At 38.3% G+C, this 22,186-nt stretch overlaps 1 protein-coding gene across 4 annotated transcripts in view; it reads right to left on the bottom strand.

Annotated features, from left to right (window-relative positions):
- Window positions 1–18,113: 18,113 nt before the first annotated feature.
- fign (fidgetin) overlaps window positions 18,114–22,186 on the bottom strand; it is a 57,537-nt gene continuing 53,464 nt past the window's right edge. For all 4 annotated transcript variants that reach the window (XM_079618167.1, XM_079618168.1, XM_079618169.1 and 1 more), the window contains one exon: window positions 18,114–22,003. In XM_079618167.1, coding sequence (XP_079474293.1) covers window positions 19,782–22,003 — 2,222 coding nt within the window. In that variant the 3' untranslated portion in view covers window positions 18,114–19,781. The remainder of the gene's footprint in view (window positions 22,004–22,186) is intronic.

Raw genomic sequence — 22,186 nt, 5'->3', positions numbered from 1 at the left:
GCAACAGGTTTCGACCATCTTTCTTTCTTCTTCAGAATAAGACATTCAGATATTTTATGACCAGGCTTTTTACAATAAAAGCAAACCATGTCTCGAGAAAGTGCCGATTTACTAGAATGTTCAGCAACTGTCGCTCTAATATTCCTACTCAGCACAGGAGACTTTGTCTTAGGTTGAAAGCAAAACTTAGACTTACTCATATCGTTGGTTTTAAGACCGACTGAACTGAATGACCCACGATGGGTTAACACAAATTCATCAGCCATGATAGCAGCTTCAGAAAGTGTATTCACCTTGTGTTCAATGAGATGTGTAGCTACAGCACGAGGAACACAATGTTTAAACTCCTCTAAGAGCACTAATTCTCTTAACTGCTCTTTAGTTGTAACTTTCATTGAAGTGCACCAACGATCAAACAAGTTTTCTTTTTCTCTTGCAAATTCAACATGAGTACATTCATCAACTTTAGTCAAATTCCTAAATTTTTGACGATATGCCTCAGGCACGAGTTCATATGCATGCAACACAGCAGATTTCACAACATCATACTCACCACTCTGTTCCAGTGAGAGTGCAGAATAAACTTCCTGAGCTTTACCTGTGAACACACACTGCAGCAATAAAGTCCAAAAGCCCTTCGGCCATTTCATGGACAAAGCAACACGTTCAAAGTGATAGAAATATTTATCCACTTCCTTTTCAGAAAATGGCGGCACCAATCTCATATTTCTGTGAACATCAAACACAGGTTCACCTGCATTGTCAAGCCGTGGAACAGGAGGCACATTCGCTTGTGAATCTTCAGCTGTCTTTGCTGCTAACTCCAACTCCAGCTTTTTTAACTGAAACACTCTCTCATCCCGATCTCTCTCTAACTGAAACGCTCTTTCATCCCGTTCCTTCTCTAACTCAAGTTCCAGTTTTCGCACAGTTAATTGCTGTTCTAATTCTCTCGCAGCGAACTCTCTCTCTAGCGCTCTCTCCTTCGCAGCGCGATCCTCACGCTCAGTGCGGATTTTCACTGCATCCAAATACAACTGCTTCTCCTGCAATGACATATCTGGAAATTTTCTCTCACTTTCGTCAACATCAAGAGGAGTAGACACAGACGATTCACTGGGAATAAACTCAGCGCCTACCTCTAAAATTCCTCTATCAGCAAGTGATCGCTTCAAAATAGTCACAATTGTTTCCTTCAGCCTCTTCTCTTGAGAAGTAAGATCGACACTGAAGCGTTCGGCGATTTGCACCAACTGCTCCTTTGTACAACTCTCAAGCAAAGCTTCTGAGGGACACGCAAAGAAATCTTCGAGCACCGAAGACATTTTATTCGTATGTGTATACCTACAATAACACAAACGAAACCACTAAATCACACACGTGAGACACTGTTTACCAAAAATACAACTCCCACAAATCACTGCTTCGAAGAGAAACTACGTCACCGTATTACGCAACCTATACTCATTCACAAAATGTCCAAAGACTTCCCACAAGTCAAAACACAGTGTAAGCGCGAAAATAAACCGCACTATACACACAAATGCAACGATTTACCTTTATATATTTTTGTAGAATGGATTGTCCGTTTACAATATGAGAAAACTCCAGCTCCTAACTCAGAAAACACTAACTAAATCCTACCTGGTCTTCAGAGATGTACCGGGCTCGGGGCGACATTAAACGCTGAGCTCCGCGACAATCAGTCAAACTGAAAGTCCGGAAGCGTACCCCCTACAGAGAGTTAGTCTCCACCCAGGATAACCTCCAAAAACAAGAAAGGCAAAATAACAAAACAAAACAACAAACAGTGCTCCGTCGGAAGGATTGAATTCACAATCCAGCTGGAAACACTCTAACTAACCAGAGTTTCTCATTTATAAAAGGTAACCATTCACAAAAACATACACACATACAACCCATACTTACCAACGTTTCCTATCCCCATAGGATCCCGGTCGAGATCCCCAATTTATGTTACGGCCAGCTCGTTTCGGCCGTACATAAAGTATACAAGTACACTGAGAATGACTTGCAAGATTTTATTGGTCTTCAAAAAATACCAGTAACTTAATATAACAAAGTCTAGGGTTCAAAATCAAAGGGGTAAATCATAATCCAGATGGGGAGGAGAAAAAGGTTGGTATGGGTTGTAAACAAATAAAGGTAGCAAACAAGTGACTTCTCCAGAGGCCGTCAATCCCCTGGACGAAGTAAAGAGGACTGTTTGAATCCAGTGTTTTATCCTCCTCACAATTAAGTGGTGAACAGGTAACAGGGGTGTGCGATCTCCCACGCTCTCCAAGAAGAACACCGCCACCCGCAGGCGAGCAAGTAGAACGCAGGGTCGTAACAGTCATAACTTTTAAATAATGGGCCACTCTTTTGGTTTCTTGACATTAATGAGGATATTTATTGCGCAGTGGCAGAGGAACAGGTATCAGCTGTTATCAGCACATCATTAAGTTCTTCCTGAGCACGCTAAAGGGGAACTACATGACACTTTGGCCACTTTGTGAAAATGTGCAGCCAATGAGGGATGATGGTATGATTATCTGGCATGTTCCACCCTATATGCGACGGGGGTCGTCCTTGTGTATATGAAATGACAGGGAGAGTTAGCTGACCTCAAGCCATTGGTATTTGGATGGATATCATTGCTGGCCTCTCATCAGTGTGAGATTGGGATTATCCATTTTTCGGGGTAACATGAGGGAGAAACAGTTGTTGTTGGGGTTTGGCTGGTTTGTTCGGTCAGTTAGTCCCTGCTGGTAACTACAAACGCGTTTTTTTCTCTCTCTCCATTGGCTACGTTTACATGCTTATCATGTGATTGAGGTCGAGTACTGTGATGTGAATACTGTGATTATGTGTGATTAGTACCATAACCATGGCAAAATATGAAGAGTACACAACCATGGACATTATGAATGTTGGAAACACTTATTAAAGGGTGGTATAATGCCCTTTCACAAGATGTAAAATTAATTTCTGATGTCCCCAGAGTGTGTATGTGAAGTTTTAGCTCAAAATACCCCACAGATAGTTTTATATAGCATGTTAAAGTTGTACATCTTTTGAGGGTGAGAAAAAACACACCGTTTTTGTGTCTGTCCCTTTAAATGCAAATGAGCTGCTGCTCCCGGGAAAAGAGGGCGGAGCTACAAGAGCGCATTCTTAGCAGCTTCGATTACCTCACACACATGCACTGAAAATTAAAAAAACTTTTAGCTTTTTATGTTCAAACCGGAGTCAGACAATGATGGAGAGACTCAAGAAGAAGTGACAACATGTAGAAGCAACAGAACGTCTCTGAATGGTTAGGTGATGAATTTATGAAGCTTATGTGTAGTTATCTTCTAGTCATTGATTAGCTTATTCTGTCATGATAATCTATAAACCGTGTTCCAGGGGCGGGGTTTATGTAAATTTTAGGGTTAGTGATGTCACTAAACCGGGAGGAATGTCGTGTAGTTCCTACCAGCCGTTTGTTGTAGTCCTTAAAAAGCGATTTCTTTAAAAACACAAATTACAGCCAAATTGTTAACTCAACTATAACAACGAAAAATGTAAAAACTTTTGTTCATCAAATGAGCTTAAATTTGAATTTGCTTAGAAGTGACAAAATTTACTTTTAGCAGTTTTACACATTATTGTGCAATTTTTCCTATTTATTTTCTAAAATGCTGATGACTCTTTCTGCTCTGACCAGATTGTTCTCCAATCAAACGTGTGTTGAACGGGGTTAATAAAGTTAACAAAAAACAAACATTTTAGTTACTTGAAATAATAAATAATAAACATTAACTGAAATAAAATAAACCTAAAATATTTTTTTTCCAGCTAGTTGTGACGGAAACATTTCTATGGAAGCTTGTTTCCACCACAGAATAAATAAAAAAGGTAATTGCGACTATATCTCACAATTCAGATGTTCTTTCCTCACAACTTCAGGTTATAAAGTCAGAATTGGATGCAATTGCGAGTTTATACCTCGCATTTCTTCTTTTCTCAAAACTTTTCTCATAAAATCAATTAAAACTGGCAATTGCCAGAAAAAAGTCAAAATTGCGAGGAAAAAAGTTGCAATTACCTTTTTTTATTTTTTATTCTGTGGGGGAAACATAATTTTCATTTAGTTTAACTTGATGTACTAAAATAAAGTTTTATAGACAAACATTTAAACAGACATTTTAAAACACTTAGCCTAACTGAATTACTAAAACTTTAAACTGAAAAATCTATAATATTATCTCACTGATGCTAAACTAACAGTGGTGTTGAATGAGAAAGGCCCTCCCTCCCCCCAATACAATGTACAATTGACTAGAAAATAGCATGTTTGAATGGTGCCTGATGAAGACCTGAGGGTCGAAACGTTGCTTTTTTAATAATAAAATCCATTTTGGAAGCAGTTATTATCAGTGTGCGGACTTCACACTTCTTTATTTTTGTTTATATCACTCAGTTGTCCTGCACCTGAGCCCAATTTGGGTGTTTGGGATGTGCACAGCAGCTTAGTGTTTTTGAATGAGTCCTGCACTCATATATTCACACCAAGTGTCCTGTTCTCGTCCGTGTATCAGGTGTTGTTCCTGCAGACACGGGTATCAGAAAGCATCCGACTCGACTCTGTTTTAAAGTCCTCCTCCCCTGAATGCAACCAGCAGGTGTTTTCGCCGATCGGCAAGGCTAAGCGAGGTTGACGTCAAACATATCTATACACAACGCAACCGCTGCAAACTCGGCTCTCAAAATTCAGCAGGTTGACCTTTCGACCCGTACCCAGACACCTCTACTCCTCCGTGATGGAGGAGTGAAGGTTGTGCGTTTTTAACTCTATGCAGCGAAGTCAAGTGCTAATTGGAGGTGGGCAGTTTGTCGGTTTGACTGGAGGCCACAGCCACCTGCTCTCTCTCTCTCTCTCTCTCTCTCTCTCTCTGCAAACACACACACATGCAGCTCTCGCGTTCTGCATGCACTTACGCCTTTGCTCACACACTCGGTCCTGCCTGCAGCTAGACAGCCTCAGTGGTCTCCCTCCGCATCCCGGTTTGGGCCGAGCTATTTCATATCGATTTTTTTGGAGGCTCTTTAAATGCATTTATAAATGCATGAGTGTGAGAGCGTAGTCGGCTGCTCTTGACACGTTTTTTTTCTTTTTCTCTAATATATACCGAATATACATATATAAAAGTAAATAGACTGTGAAATCTCTCCCCTCTTGAAACAAACGTATTTGGGTGAACATTACAAAATCTGTTAAGAACATTTTGGGGGCAAATTCTCCTCTGCCTCGAAAAAAAAAGTGAAAACAACAGAAATATATATATTTTTTATATATATAAAGAAATTATTATTTTCTTAAAACGGCCAACTGCATTTTTTAGATTTTTCTTAAAAATAATGCACTGAGATTTTTTTCTTGAAAATGATTATTTTTATAATTCTCATTCTGAGTAGAGATTTTCTTTGTTGTAATGCAGTATTTCTTAATGTAATTACACTAAGAAACACTTAAACAATTTTTTATTTATTTAATCTAAACCAGCACGATGGCAGTACCTTGCTGTAATTGCCATATTATTATTATTATTGTTAATCGAACATTTCGTGATTTTTTTTTTTATTTTTGGTATTTTATTTTTTTTCTGTCATTAATGTATTGTTTGTATAATTGTATGTTTTATCATGTTTCTATTCTTGTGAAGCGCTTTGAGATGCTACTTTTAAAGGCGCTATAGAAAATAAAGTTTATTATTATTATTATTATAGTACAAAAAGTACTATCATATATATATATAGTCTTTTTAAATGTATAACTATTTATTGTTTTTTCCCTCTTACCAGTTTCACAGTACTCATTCAGAACAATGTCACAAAGTTTAAATTTCATATGTTAGCACATTGTGATTAATTTTTAAATTGGATCAAATCTGAGCTTGAATATATAATATATGTGTGTGTGTGTGTGTTCTTTTTTATACCTGGACATGTTCTTGAGAGGTTGATATTCAGCAATATTCACCCAAATGTATTATATATTCAAGTAACACGATTCTAAATAAAATGATCATCACAATGCGCTAAAATATGAAACATAAACTTTACGACATTGTTCTGAATGAGTACAATAAAACTGTTCAGAGAGAAAAAAAACATGCGCATGTTTGCAAACGTGTTGGAGTGCAAGAGAACTATTACAGGCACATTGTGATTTTATCAAGTAATTGCAGTAGTGCTCAGATGTGGTAAGGCAAAGTACACATAAAAAAAAGCATGCTCCTCTTTTTTTTATATCATGCACTTACACACATACACACACACACACACAAACCATTAACAAATCCTTCACTTTTTTTCCCCGGAACACACACAGGCGTCAGGGATTGTGTGTATGGCTTGTTAGAAATGAGGAGATAAAACTTAGCATAGTGCTCCCAATTAGTGCAGCAGTGACCATGCGCTGTCTCAGACTAACACACTCTCCTGACGGCACGCGAGAGAGAGAGCGAGCGATAGTGGAAGAAAAGAGAGAGAGATGAAAACGGCTTAAGCATTCATTCTGAGTAGAGAGACAGGTCCTATTAACATTTAACAGCGTTTGTGCAACTTGGTGCCGAGGTTATGATGCAAATGAAGGAGAATTAAAAGTGGCCAGGGGTTTGGCATTGATGGATTGCAGTCTGGCAGCTCTCACACTTTCCAGTGTCCATCAGAGGCGATTACTATGTAATTAAAGCTTATTTCTGGACTCTCCGGCGCATAATTACTTTGTGAATGTAACCATCATCTAAAAGCTGGAGAAAACGCTTTAGCGTTTAGTTGGCCAGTCATTTCCGCTGGCTTGTGTCAGATATAGCCATCAGACGGTGCAAAAGAACTGTCACTTTTAATAAGAGGCAAAATATTAAATGAAACAGTATGCTTATTACCGAAAAATTAGGCTTTCAAGAGTCCTTTCTGTGATTTGCATAATTTATTCTTTTCCCCCCTCCTCCTCGCCCGGAGCTTTAGGCAATTTCCCTCACATTTAAATCGATTGCACATTTAAGGCTACTTAAAGAAAATTATCACTTTGCATATTTTAATTGTTATGAAGGAAGTGATTTGAGAGAGGTCCGCGCCTCATCCTCTTGAGCGGTGTGTGTGAGTGTGTGTGTGTGTGTGTGTGTGTGAGAGAGAGAGAGAGAGAGAGAGAGACGCGCTGTGGCGTCAGATAACCTCCGAGTTCACAGACTTTCCACTCCACTTTCATCAGAATGCTAATGAGGAAGCTAACGCTAGGACAAGTGGATCTTTGATATTTACAAAATAGGCCCTAATAACTGGAGTGTAATTTGTTTCACACAACTTTAGTTTTTCCTCTTGTCTTATCACCACTTATATTTCATTTCATTTTTTTTTTTTTTTACCAGAAATAAAACAGAATTAAGTTCACAGACTTTCCACTCCACTTTCATCAGAATGCTAATGAGGACACTAACGCTAGTGGATATTTGATGTTTACTAAATATTTATGTCCTAATAACGAGTGTAATTTGGTGTAGTTAGATCATTTTTTCCCCTTTCTCACTCCTTTTATTAGTATTTTTTGTTTGTGTGCGCATGCGTGTTTGGTCAGTTGTTTTTGTGCAGAAATAGACTAAATATAGGGTGTGTTCACACACGCATGTTTGGTTGGATTAAAACGACATGTAAACGAACCAAAAACGGTAAGATGAGACTCTAAAGAGGACAGAAAGCTCAAGCGTACCAGTTTTTTCTCGTCATAGTCGTGATGTTGTCACAGTTCAGTACAGGCATCAGAACCGCATCTCCTCACAGCAAATCTTGGTGTGTGTGTGTGTGTGTGTGTGTGTGTGTGTGTGTGTGTGTGTGCGCGAAGGAGGGATTCCTGACACTGTTTTGACTCCTTTACACATTTTATATAAGTTTATAAGTTACATAATTTTTTTTAGTTAAGAAATTTTACATTTAAATAAGCAGAACTTTTGTACTCGTACATTTTAATGAACATTGAAACATTCAACTTTGAACTTGAAATATTTGAGTAAACTATTTCATACACATTGCTTAAATATTTTTAGTGGAATTTGTCTATAACTAGCTAATTCAATAAATGCTACCTTGCTAATTGGTAACACAATGCTTTGCTAGCATTAGCATAGCACTTGCTGAATGAGTACAGCAATATAAAACATTTAAAATACTATCTGTTCTCAAACTATAACCTTATGCTCCACTCGCCACGATGGTAACCCCCCAAAACCCCCATAACAAACTCTTCTAAACTAGCATAGCAAAAACATTAAACACTACTAAATCTCCCCTTTAACATTAATCTTGCACAAAAAAAAACATTATATAACAATTAATTTTAGCATTTACTCTCCCTTTTGAGTGTCATAGCAAAGTATTCTGGAAAATAGAAATCACAGTTCACATTCTGTTAAATTTAAGTTTGTCTAAATTAAAAGAAACAAGTTTATAAAACTCAAAATAATAATAAAAAATCCTTAAAGGATTACTTAAAAAATAATTACTTAAAATGTGTCAGTTTTGTGATCTCAAAAGAAAAGTTCTAAATACTCATAAAAGTTAATTTGATTGACCAAATTGTTTAATTTGAGTTAATTCATATTCTGAGCATTAGGCTTTACTACGCACATACAACAAGCGCATTTAGCCCAGCAAATAGCATTGCTTGGATGTTCGGTAAGCTCCGTTGCAAAATATACCTCATTAAAGCCGACCAATCAGGTTGTGAACACATCCCTGTGCCTTTAGGTTCGGTATCTTTAGGTTTAGGTGATAAAATGCTAATGTGAACACTAAGTGGGGACCAGGATTAAAAAAAAACATTTTTTGTCCAGATCAAATGAACGAAGTGAACCGAACTGCAAGTGCACTGTAAAAAATTGTATGATCAATAAGTTATGAAAACATATGTTTTTACATTGCTTTAACTCATCAAAATAAGTTAAGCAATTTGCAACTTTATTAGCAAGTTATTCAACTAATTTTTAAGTCAGTTTAATGTTGAAAAGACTTAAACATCTAAGTTGATTGTACTTCAAAAATTAAGGCAGCAACTTTTCTTTTACAGTGTGTGAACACACACCCTTATGGTTCACTTTCATCCAAATGCTAATGAAGAAGTTAATGTTATAAGTGGATCTTTGATATTTACGCGGAGTGCAACTTCATTTTTTGTTTCCTTTTCTCCTAATTTTTTGTTTGTTTTGTTCTTCTGTTTCAAATTTACCAACCATACATTCATCATGATAATTAGGAAGCTGGTACTGATGATCACAAAACCGGCCCTAATAATTGTGTCATTTTTATGCAATTTTTACTTGGCTAAAGCTTGGACAAGTGGACCTTTGATGGCCCTATTTATAAACCCCAATAACAAAAACCCCAACTCAACTCTTCCTGTTTTCTAATAAACTATAAAAAAATAAAATATAAAGTATATATATTATTAAGTGCACTTACAAAGATCTCACACATACATACATTGTTCTACATGCTCACTTACACAAAAACACACCAGACGATCAATATGAAGAAGGAAGAGTTTTATATCAGTCTCTGTTTGTTTGAAACTGAGAAACAAAGGAAAGTGAACTTCTCATTCATCATCCTAAAACTGATGACAGCAAACCAAGGCCTGTGTTTTTTTTTTACAGCTTGTGTGTGTGAGAAAGGAAACGTTCTCAAAATGTTTCTCTATTGAACGCTAAACCACAAAGAAGAGATCCGTTTCATTGGCACCTTATAGAAGGGAATAAAACACTAGTGCTTCATGGACTCAAAGCACGCTGTATGATATTGTATTGTATAAAAAAATCAATGTTCTAATTATATTACGTTGACATTCATTTATCATTTATAAAATAAACGGTAGTATTGCATTCTTAATCCAATTTTGTGAAAAATATCTTAACTGTTGCAGTCCGATTTAATGAGTCAAGAAAGAGAAACGAAATCACAGTTGATGTTTCCATTAATTCATCACGTGGACATGAAAGGTCAAGCATTGCATTATGCTCTGTTGTAGACATGCATTTATAGGAATTTGTGGTAACACTTTTCTTTATTTGTTATCATTAGTTAATGCTTTAGCAAACTAAAAATGAACAATACATTTTTACAGCTTTTATTAACCTGTTATTTTGAATAAAAATTTTCATGTTAGTTCACAGTGCATTAACTAATGGTAACTGATATAACTTTTAATCTGAAAAAATAGTAAATGTTGATATTAAAGGGTTAGTTCACCCAAAAATGAAACTAATGTCATTATTGACTCACCCTCATGTCGTTCTAAGCCCGTAAGACCTCCGTTCATCTTCGGAACACAGTTTAAGATATTTTAGATTTAGTCCGAGAGCGTTCTGTCCCTCCATTGAACATGTATGTACGGTATACTGTCCATGTCCAGAAAGGTAATAAAAACATCATCAAAGTAGTCCATGTGACATCAGTGGGTTAGTTAGAAATTTTTGAAGCATCGAAAATACATTTTTGTCCAAAAATAACAAAAACTACGACTTTATTTAGCATTGTATTCTCTTCCGGGTCTGTTGTCAATCTGCGTTCACGACTCCGCAGTGACGCTGCTGACGTAAGACGCTGCTGACGTGTTATCTCGTCCGTGTAGTATTCGGGTTCAAATAAATATGGATGGGCAAAAAAATGCAAGTCTTCCTCTGTGTCGAAATCCTTAGACATGTTTGCGAAGATTGTTTCGTTTACATCGTGCGTCTCCCTCAGACTGTAAACGAAGCTCGGGCGCACCAGATAACACGTCAGCAGCGTCTTACGTCAGCAGCGTCACTGCGGAGTCCTGAACGCAGATTGACAACAGACCCGGGAGAGAATACAATGCTGAATAAAGTCGTAGTTTTTGTTATTTTTGGACAAAAATGTATTTTCTATGCTTCAAAAATTTCTAACTAACCCACTGATGTCACATGGACTACTTTGATGATGTCTTTATTACCTTTCTGGACATGGACAGTATATCGTACATACATGTTCAATGGAGGGACAGAAAGCTCTCGGACTAAATCTAAAATATCTTAAACTGTGTTCCGAAGATGAACGGAGGTCTTACGGGCTTAGAACGACATGAGGGTGAGTCATTAATGACATTATTTTCATTTTTGGGTGAACTAACCCTTTAACTAAGATTAAAAAATGCGGTAACTTTACAGTAAGGTTTCATAGTTAACATTATTTAACAACATTAACATGAACTAATAATGAACTGCACTTCTACAGCATTTATTAATTTTAGTTCATGTCAATTTACTAATACATTATTAAAAATCAAAAGTTGTATTTGTTAACATTAGTTAATAAATGTGAATTAACATGAACAAACAATCAACAGCTGGATTTAATGTTAACAAAGATAAACAAATACAGTAACACATTTATGGTTCATGTTTGTTAATACATTAACTAATGTTAACCAATTAAAACCTTGTAGTTACCAAAAATAGTTCTAAAACATTTATTAATCTTTTTACAACATTTACTAATACATTATTCAAATCAAATTATTCAGTCTATCTGTTAATATTATTAAATGTACCAGAGCTGACATGAACTAACAATGAATAGTTGTTTTTTAAGAATTAGCATTGACTAATAAATAAATATTGTAACGAATCTCGTGTTCATTCTTAGTTAATACATGAACTCTTTCCCTGCCATTGACGGATATTTCCAGCTTTCTGTGTTTTCACTGTTATACGGTAGGGGGCGCTATTACACGTCTCCTGAAAGAATACTGAACCTCCAGATCAAAATACAGATAAAGAAGCAGAAACAAGCGATAGAAGCATTGCTTACGCACATGTAAATTACATGTAAACGTTGACAGGACGAGCTATAGGACTGTGAAGCTTGTTTTAATCATCATTCTGAATCTGATCTGGATGTAGTCTTTGACAAAAGCAGTTTTCTCAGCGTTTTGTTCAAAATGTCGCTTTTGTTAATTTTTTTTTTTTTACATTTTTGAAAGTGTACCACATTCAAGTGTTGATATAAAAAAGAATGCATTAAGTAAGAATTTTGTTGTTGTTTAAAGTCCACATGATATAAAAATTGACCATATTTACTTTATTTGCATAAATTGATCGTTTTGTGGTGAACAATTCATCCATGCAAGTCAATCCACACTAAAAAAAGAAATTGGCTTCGTAATCTTTAATCAAAATCTGAAAATGCCCGTCCCCTCTGCATTGGAGGACCTTCCCTGATGACGTTTGACGGTTTTGGTGTCTGCTTAACATCGTAACCTCGCCCCTAACTGACAGTAGACAGGCTGAATGAAACACCTACTTTTCTAGATCCAATCAGGTGCTAGTTGGAAAAAAAGCCACGCCCACTATTTTTCCTCATTTAGTATTCCGTTTCTCTCGGAAATACGTCACAACACTGAGATAAAGTCGGTTGCAAATTCCGGTTCACGCGGACTTTAAAAGCAGAGGCTCTTTTCTTTCTTTTGACATACTGCATGTTCAGATATTCAACACAAAATATATTAGGGGGCATTACATTTTTATGAAAATTATCAAATGCTGGCGCTGACAAACTTTTATTTTATTTTTTCGCTGGCGGGGAAAGAGTTAAGTGAATTTAATTAATGGAACCTTATTTTAAAGTGTTTATAGTATGATGTATTTAGTATGCTACTTTTAAAATACCCAGACTTCAGACTATGAAAGCATTCATAAAAAATAATAATAAAAAAAACACCAGTAAATTTAGCATGTAGAGCCACATGGACTTTTTTTGTTCCCGGATCTAAATGGATTCTGCCATAAATTCAGAGTTTGATTTTAAGTCATTACCTTAACGTTTATTCGAATAATTAATTAATATTTTACTCATTCATTAGCCTAATCATTTGAATAAATAAAATGTACAGCACTAAACACAGCGCTGAGCAATACACATGTGCGACACCTCAGCTGTGACCATAATGATGAGCTTCTGGTCAAATAAAAACTGACCAGAAAGTTTTGATGGAGCTAAAGCCTCGTGATTATCAGCTTTCATCAGTCGATGCATGACTCAGCAACACTAGCCCGTATCGGCTGCCACACGCTGACCTATATCGAAGTAAAGGAGACTCGCACACATCAACAGCACAGTTGCAGAATTAATTGCATTTTAATGAACACTGAGGCAACCTTCCAGGTATTTGAAATAAAAAGTAAATGTACAATCAAATGAGAAAGAAATTACAACGTGTCTCCCATTAATGTCAGATTCTGAAGGCGTTTGCGTGAATTTATCTTCCCACGTCATAAACACACACCGCGTGTGACTCCAGCATTGTGTGTTTGAGGTCCGCTCGCCTTCTTTCTCCATTTAAGACATAAATTACAAATATGAACACGAGACGCCCCAATAAAAAGCACATCTCATCGTCCCCTCGTTGTGATTTGGCCCGAGCGCGTTCCCTGTGTGTCTGTGGAGGACCCTGTTGAATTGCATCCATTAAGAGAGAGTATTTGAACATGTACAGCCATGGAAATGACACACAGCTCTTTACAGATGAAACACCAAATGCACCAACTTCCCAATGTTAATTGTACTGCAGCTTCCCACGCATAGACCGTCCAACTACATAATTACGCCATCAAAAAAAAAAAAAAAAAAATCCAGGGCATTAATGGAATGTCTTATTCGAAATGAAGAATAATAAAATATCACAAACAATGGAAACTGTATTTAAGAAATGCAGCAAATGGTTTTGGAAACAGATGCTAATGGTCATCTTTCAGAAGCGTAATTACTGGGTAGACTCTGGAAACGTGCCGCTTAAACTCCAGGCATTGTGCTTTAAAAGCTTTAGTTTTGTTTAATGCAAAAGTACTCGGCCTTTTAAACGCGTTGCAGTGTAAAAACTTCACCAAATAACATCTTCAGTGCTAGGGCTGGGCGATACCATGAGGAGTCAATAAATTCACAATGATTAAGTAACATTACAGGTAAATGTAGTGAAAACGAGATTGAATCGGTAATTGTTTGCCATAGTATATCATTAAGCCAATTCAAATGAAATATCTAAAAAACTAAACGTACTGAATTTTGCAAACAGGCTGAAAAATAAAGATTTAAAGCTAGGGTAGGCAATTTCAGAGAGGCTAGCAATAGCAAGCTAGCTTTGATAATGGTTCACACAATGTCATAATTACCGTAAATAAGAGATGACAACATGTGACACTAATTCTTATACTAAACTGTAGATAGCTTTCTCTTGCATTATAAACTCTGAGGACGTGAGCCGCTCCGAGTAGAAAATGACATGACGTGAACTCGTGTTTGGGGCGCTGTGTGTACACAACTCTGCAGAGCCACGAACATTGAAATCAGACTGAATGCAACGATTGGACGAACATGTTATTTGGTCTTGAGACTTCAACAGAAGGTGTTTATTTCTGAATATTTATTTAGACAATTGTTATTTCTACAATCAGGATGCGTGGAGTTTCAACCAGTAGCCTTAGTGGTTTTTGGGAAAACCATTGCCTACCATAGCTTTACTTTGTTATAGAAAGCACATTTGTATTTGTACAGCACTTTTCACAGTGCATGTGTTTCAAAGTAGCTTTACAGAAAAACATCCTAAAATCTGAAAATTATTAAATAATTCAAGCTGTATTTACAGCTCATTAAGAGAGTGAAATATTAAAAATTCCTACCATTTAAGGGGGTTAACAATTTTGTACAGATATTAGATTAGACAGGCTGGCACCTGAAAAATCCATTAGCATTTATAAATTTGCACATTCACACAATGAAGCGGAAATAAAACCATAAATAAATGCAGAAATTAATGTGATCTGATTGGATGTCTAAACTGGTGCCCTGTTAAAATGTCATTTCATCGTAGAAGCTCCCGTTAAACAAAAGAAAAAGAAAATATTTAATGTTTGATATATTGTGCAGTGTATAGGTCTCTCTCAAATACATATTTCATTTCAAAGCAGATTTACAGTTCATAGAGAGGTCTAAAATTGTGATGCATGAGGAATGCAACAGAAAAGCAAAATAAAACACGACGTTTCAAAAGCATTTGAATGATCTTTTATTGTCCTTTGCCCCTATGCATACATGAAAATACATTTACGTTGAATGTAATTATGGCAATATTGTACATACACACACATATTAACATGTATGTGGTGCGTTTCAAAATGTTATACTAATAACAAATGTACATTAAGTACACAAATGTGCAAGTGTATCTAATGTACAAATATGGTATATGAAATGTACCTACATTTCATATAGAATTTTCATATATAAAAATGCACACTTACACACTTCATAATAAGTGCACACACATCCACATGCACACTACAATTCACAAGGGGGGAAAGCGATTGAAAAATGAAAAGAAAAACTTGCATGTAGAGACCTTGGAGAAGACCTATACAGTCCACAATATCCCCGATCACGGCGGCGTAACGAATGGTCCGAGTTCATGTGGTCAGTGTGCATCGTCTCGGCCTAATGCGTGCAGCTACTCCACTGCTCAGTGTACGGACAGACAGTCTTTCTGAGGTAGACTGCTCAAGTTAAAGAACAAGCCTTTTTTTTATCTTTTAAATTGTTTTTATACATTTTTTTCTTTCTTTTTTTTAAATTTTCTTTTATACAAATGTGTGACATTCAAAAAAGACAGAACATAGGTACTACATGTCAATATGTAGCAATGAGGTAGAAATGGTCATAAAGAATAATGGTTGAAAAACAAACACTGATGACAGTTACACATTGGTGAAAGAAACATCTATAACAGCGCTGAAGCAAATTAACACAAACCCGAAAAAAAAAAAAGAAAAAAATCAAGTGATATTTTGATTTATATCTACATAGGAGATGTGCTTTAAAACTTCTTGTACTTTTTGGATGTTCCCACATTCCCCCCCACCTCCTCCTCCCCTCTCTATTGATCAATCAATTAAAGGAATGTTCCGGTTCAATACAAGCTAAGCTCTATCGACAGCATTTGTGGCATAATATTGATTACCACAGAATACAATTTGGACTAATCCTTCAATTTTCAACATTACAGTAAAAGTTACAGTAACACGTACAATGGAAGTAAACAAGTCAGGAGTTTTGGAGGGTTTAAAAGCTTTTTTTGTTACAGCACTTGCATCAATTATGGCTGTAAATTTGTTTAAATTGTCCGTTCTGAAGTGGAAAGACTTCTAGTGGATGAATGCTTGATTATCATAACTCTTGTGAGTAAAGTTACTAACTTTACTATACATCTTCATTGAAGTTTAAAAATTGGATACAAATTATTTTAATCACGCAACATGTCTGGCAAAAAAAACAAAAAAAAACGTATTTTAATAATTGGCCCTGTGCACTTTTAAATATAATCTGGTGTTTAAAAACAATAATAAATTGGAAAACAAGTGACGTGCTGTCGGGAACATTCCTTTACCAATTATAAAGAGCTTTAAAAAATAAATCGGTTTTGTTCAAGGGCATATAGGCTTCAAACATTAGCGTAGAGTCCTAACCCTGACAACACCACCAGCAGTAGCACTTTAAGATGATTCCTCTTCAGGGTTAATGTGGGTTTTGTTTATCAGTGCTATTTGGCTTTGAAATCCAGAGTACGATCATTTTCAACAAAACTGAGAGCAATACTTTGTGGATATCACAGGTTTAACCTATGCGAAGTTCCATACAAATTTCTCTAAACGTGTAAATGTGTGGATGAATTCAGATCTTAGAGTTATGGATCAGTTTTGGATCTTAAATAGTTTTGTTCGCTTTGGTTTTGAGGGAGGACAATTAAGTATGATCGGCTTTAACAAAACATTAAAAGTGCATTTGACAAATTGCACAATAGTAACTTTTCTTCAAACAACACAAAACAAAAACAGGAAAGCAGAATGAAAATACCACACAAAAAAAAAGGCTTCCACTTTAGACGACAAAACAAGGCTAGAAATCGTAGTCCTTTGGGCGTACATATCACTTTACGAACATTGTGAAGTAAGTGGTGTCTCACAGCTACTGAAAAGACTATCTGGATGTCTGTCAAAAAAAGAAAACAGATATTTCTTCAAGGATATGTCATATATATACACACGTGTATTGGAGGTTTGGTGCCTCCAACCGCTAAATAAGCACCTTTAAATGGTGTCAAATTACACTGCAGGGGACAAAAAAAAAAAAAAAGTTCAAAACAGAGTGTGCATTCTCCCCAACATTTGAGACACATGATATAAAGGCAGAGAAAATTGACAGAGGGAACACACCGCTTCACCAACTCTCTAGTGCTAGACAAAAGAAAAAAGCTGACTCAAATGATCAGACAAAGTAAACATCAAAAAGAAAAAAAAAATACATTCAAACACAAGGTTTCATCTTATGGTTACCAACATCCTTTGCTACCTTGAGCCAGAAACATACTGTAGGCAAGTGCACAAATGGCAAAGCTTAGCCAAAGCATAGCAAGAGCATGGACTTGTATGTACTGTAATATTGTGGTTGTAGCAAACCTCCATACTAAAGTGGGCGATAGAGTTTCCTTCAAATGTCTGTGTCTGTAAACTGGGTGGACAAACATAAAAATGTAGACAGTTTGACTAGAAATGACAAAATAAACAGTTGCTTTGCTGTATATATCTGCTTATATCTGCTTTGTTATCTGCTTTGCTGTAACGATATATCTTTATCGTTATCTTTATAGTTATCGTCCTTGGTGTGAACGGCCCTTAAAGCAGGTATTACTATAAACATTGTTTTATAATTCTAAAAATCGTTCTCCATATTAAAGAATAACAGAGTTCACACCATAACTATAACGATAAAGATATGAGGAACGATATCGTTGGGATCACTTTCAGAACGATTTTTTTCCAGCTGTCCAACGATAAAACACTGACAGCCAATCAGAATCCATTCTAATTTAAAGGTCTCGCGCATTTATAATGGCAGATGACATCGCGTCCTTAGAGTAAAAAGACCGTTATCAGTCGTTGGTGTGGACGCATATATAGTTATCTTTATCGTTATCTTTATAGTTATCCTTGGTGTGAACGACCCTTTAGCCTCATTGCATATTTGCCTTCCGAAAGGCGTCAGATCGCAATTTATAACGCAATGCAACAATGCTTGAAGTCTTCTTACTTGCATTGCTAGAAGTGCTTGCGTACCTGCGTAGAGTATGTTTCTGGCTTTAGGCAATGTGGCCCAAATAAGTGGCCCCATAGAGACCCCATCAATAATGTGCGTGTACACGGAGGGGTTTTTAGAGTCATCTGGGCACTCTAAGCAGAAAATTGCACAGGTAGTGTGAGACGAACAGTTGTTGTATTTTTTTTTTGGGGCGGGGGAGGGAAAGGCAGCTTGTTCTTTATGGAGGCTTCAGAGTGGAACAAACCTAAAGAGGTTAAAGACACCAAGCTCTCATCTTTCTGTTCTAGTTGCAGAGAAAATAGTGCTAAACTGAGGTAGAACAGAATGCAAGGGTACACATGATCCTTCAGATATCTTTACACCAACACCACACAGCAGCAGGACAGAGTCCAAAACAAAAACGAAACGTGTTACGAAGAACGTGAAAATGTTTCCACTTCAAGAATCTAGTAGCCTCTTTGTAAAGTTTTGGTTCACCCCAATGATTCTGTCTATTCTGCAGAGAGGAGAGACACACACGCTAATGTTGACGTCTACTGCATACTCTGGCGTGGACATAGTTTCAGACTAATCTTATCTACACAAGACACCGCCCATCTCTGACTCAAGCATTCGTTGTAGAGCCTGAACTGTGCTATGCAGGGAGGAACCAGTGCTGTAGTCAATACTGGCACTTAATTCTGCTTTCCAAAACTAAGCAATATCCACAATGGAATTGAAACGTAATTTAGAAAGAACAATAAGAATATAACAGAAGAAAAAGAAACTCCTCAAATTTTTCTTCCAAACAACCCAGAAATGTCCTGGTTACATTCATAGTCATATCCTTTTCATTTTTTAATTGGTTGAGGTAAACCTAGAGTTATAAATTAGAAACCAAACCCAATGTTGTCAGCAGTATGTAGTGCTATCTCATAATCTTTTTTGAGGTACTGTACAAATCACAAATTACTTTCCTGAGTTTTTGAAGAAAATCAAACACAAATGAATTTCATAAATTAGGATCCAGATTCAAAGTACAACATGGACCTTCTCCTGCCCTTCCTGGGGTCTACAGGTCAGACTTGATTGAGGAATACTGTTGTTCTTTAGAAAGAAGTGTCGAAAACAAGGAAAAGAACAAAAAGCAGAACATGTCTGTTTTAGTTTCATGTTAAAGCTCTCTATATTAGCACATGCCACCAATGAGATGGTGAGGCAAACAAATCCAAATCAATAAAGCACCACTTCAGGCACTTCATAGCAACAGAATCTCAAAAACAGCAGAATGATATTTACACACAAAGAAGTTTGTCCTCACTTACAGAGCCACTCAGTAAGTGGAGCTCTGCGTCTGCAGTACTGAGCCCAGAAAACAGTATTTCTCTGTCTGGATTATGTGCAAAGGGCCAGACCTTGACTTAAGTACAGTCATGCATCATTCAACTCTATCTGACCGTCCTTCAGGTTCTTCTTTAGGGGTCATCTACATTTGTAATAACCACACTGTTTAACTGCATGTGTCACCCAAAGAATTCTGAATTGTATCCCCTTTTAGAGTAGGGGAAGTCACCCCACCGATTTAGTTATGCCCTCGCTCTTTACTGACTACAGCCAAACATCTTATTCCATTCAGTGTATGTATCAAGTTCTTTCTGTGATATGCTGGGCTGGATTTTGCAAAACACATTCTCAAAGTCTTGGTATGATACCGGCCTCATCTGACCCGGCATCATTCCGGAAATGTCTGTACCGGACAAGCCATGGAGAGGACCGACCATGGCCTCTTGGCAAAGTCGGACAACATCCAGCCCGGAAAAGCCGTCTGTCCGCTGAACAAGCAGCGCAACCTCTTTGTCGCTGAGGCAGTAGTTGTGCTGTGAGATCAGCTGGCTGATTATCTGATGTCGTGCAGTGGCATCCGGCAAGGGGACGAGCAACCGCTTTACAAAGTACCTTCGCAGAGACTCATCAATCTCTTCAGGTTTGCTGGTGGAACATACCACTAGAACATGTTCCTCTGGTGAGCTTAGAACTCCATCAAGCTGGAGGAGGAGTTCACTCTTGATTCGGTTCACCGGGCTTTCTTCGCTCAACTGGGCAGACAACAGCAGATCTACATCGCTGATGAAAACCACCGAAGGCTGCCGGCAGCGAGCGACAAGGAATGAGGCCTGGACGATCTTCTCGCCCTCTCCCAGCCACTTTGTGACCAGTGCAGAGCCACTAAGCAGGAGGAATGCAGCGCCAAGCTGACTGGCCATACACCGACCAAGAAGAGTCCGACCCGTGCCCTGAGGTCCAAAGAGAAGGATGCTTCGAGGTAATGTGGCAAGTCCGCTGAACATGTCTGGCCTCAGAATAGGCCACAGGACCTCATCTTTAATGGTGGCTTTCGCCATCTCCAGTCCAGCAATGTCACTCCAGTCCACAGGGGGCGTCTGCTGCAGAATCTCAGTGGTGACCATCTCTACCAGACTAGCATCGCTGTTTTTTAACTGCTCCTCAGCAGGGTGGCTGGATGAAGTTGTCGTGCCCATGGAATGGGGGAGATGCTGTCTGTTGTCGTCACCATGGTCACTCAAAACGGGGGAACCAAACTTTCCAAATGACTCGCCTGACCGCAGGGATCCCAAGGAACCTTTGGAGGATCCGTATGAAGGAGGGGTTAGTGCCCTACCGGACTGACTGCCAAACTTTCGCTGCTGATCCGGTGGCATTGACTGCTTTGTGGGCTTAAACGCCAAAGATGATGTGTCAGCATTCCTGTCAAATCCATTCCCTCTGGTTGAGTCCACAAGACTGTTGTCTGGCATTCTGTACATGGGGCTTTGAGCAGAACGCTGCTGGCTGTAGTTGAAATTTACATAACTGGAGTCCATATCTCCCTGGCCCGTCATGTAAAATGCTTTTCTTTTCAGTGTGTTAGCAGAGCTGCCATTCAAAGGGGTTGGTGCAATTGGCCCATGGTTGTGGGACTGGTAGGAGTAACCGGGAAGGGTGGAAGGGGGTAGAGGAGTGGGGGCAGCAATGCCTGAGGGCAAGTAAGCTGAAGGAGGGGGTGCTCCTCCTGGGCTGTAGCCTGGGGGAACAGCAGTCTGTGGGGGATACCCTGCTGGAGGGTAATTGTAACTGGAGAGATTGGGGGAACTTGCGTTGTAGCTGGGCACCAGGGTTGGAGGTGGCGGGGGTGGAGGCTGAAGGAGCCCAGCGCTGTGCAAAGGTGAGGGATGTGGGGACGGGAGAGCTGGTGTGTTTTGCCCACCGCTGTAAGTGGAATGCAAGTACGAGCCATTGTAACTGCTAGCGAATTCCTGAGAGGGGATACCCGAGTGGAGTACAGTAGACGCATGATTCCCACAGTTACTGCTGGAGTAACTGGGCTCGCTTAAGCTACTAGCCACTCCCGTGGAGCTGCCAACACTTGCCGTCACATCTGGAGGAGGCAGGGCAGGCGTCATGCCAGTCTTACTAGCAGAAATCACATCTGCAGCACAGCTCATTGGGTAGATCCCCTCCTGCCATGCTTCGCTCTCCGACTTGCGTCCATTCAGGAGTCCATGGGCACTCTCTGAGTATGAGCAGAGGAGCGCCCGCTCGCTGGGACCCTCCAGGATACCAGAATACTTCTCTGCGTACTTTTTCAAGAGGTTGGAGGCCGTCAAAGCTGATATATCGTCATTGGCCCAGGCATACTGGTAGGTCCGCTGCAGGTGTCCACGGTATGCCTCTGCTTTATGTGCGGGGGAACGTGTGGTGGATGAGATGTCGAAATGTTGCTCGGCCCACTGCGCATGCTCTGGGGTCCACTGCATCTTTAAGCCTAAACAATCAGCAAACAACAAACAAAAACAAACAGGTGTTAGAAACTTGATAAACAGCCCTCATGAATAGAGACTGATAGATATGCCATGCTGGTTAATCTGCCCATATTTGGGTTTCTGAGATTTTTCCTTTGGAAGTAGTCACGTGGCTTGATATCAATGGGTAGTACATACATATATAC

The sequence above is a fragment of the Phoxinus phoxinus genome (assembly GCF_949152265.1).
Source record: "Phoxinus phoxinus genome assembly, chromosome: 7".
NCBI lineage: Eukaryota > Metazoa > Chordata > Actinopteri > Cypriniformes > Leuciscidae > Phoxinus > Phoxinus phoxinus.
The sequence above is the reverse complement of the archived record's forward strand: the minus strand, read 5'-3'. Positions and strand labels throughout refer to the sequence as shown.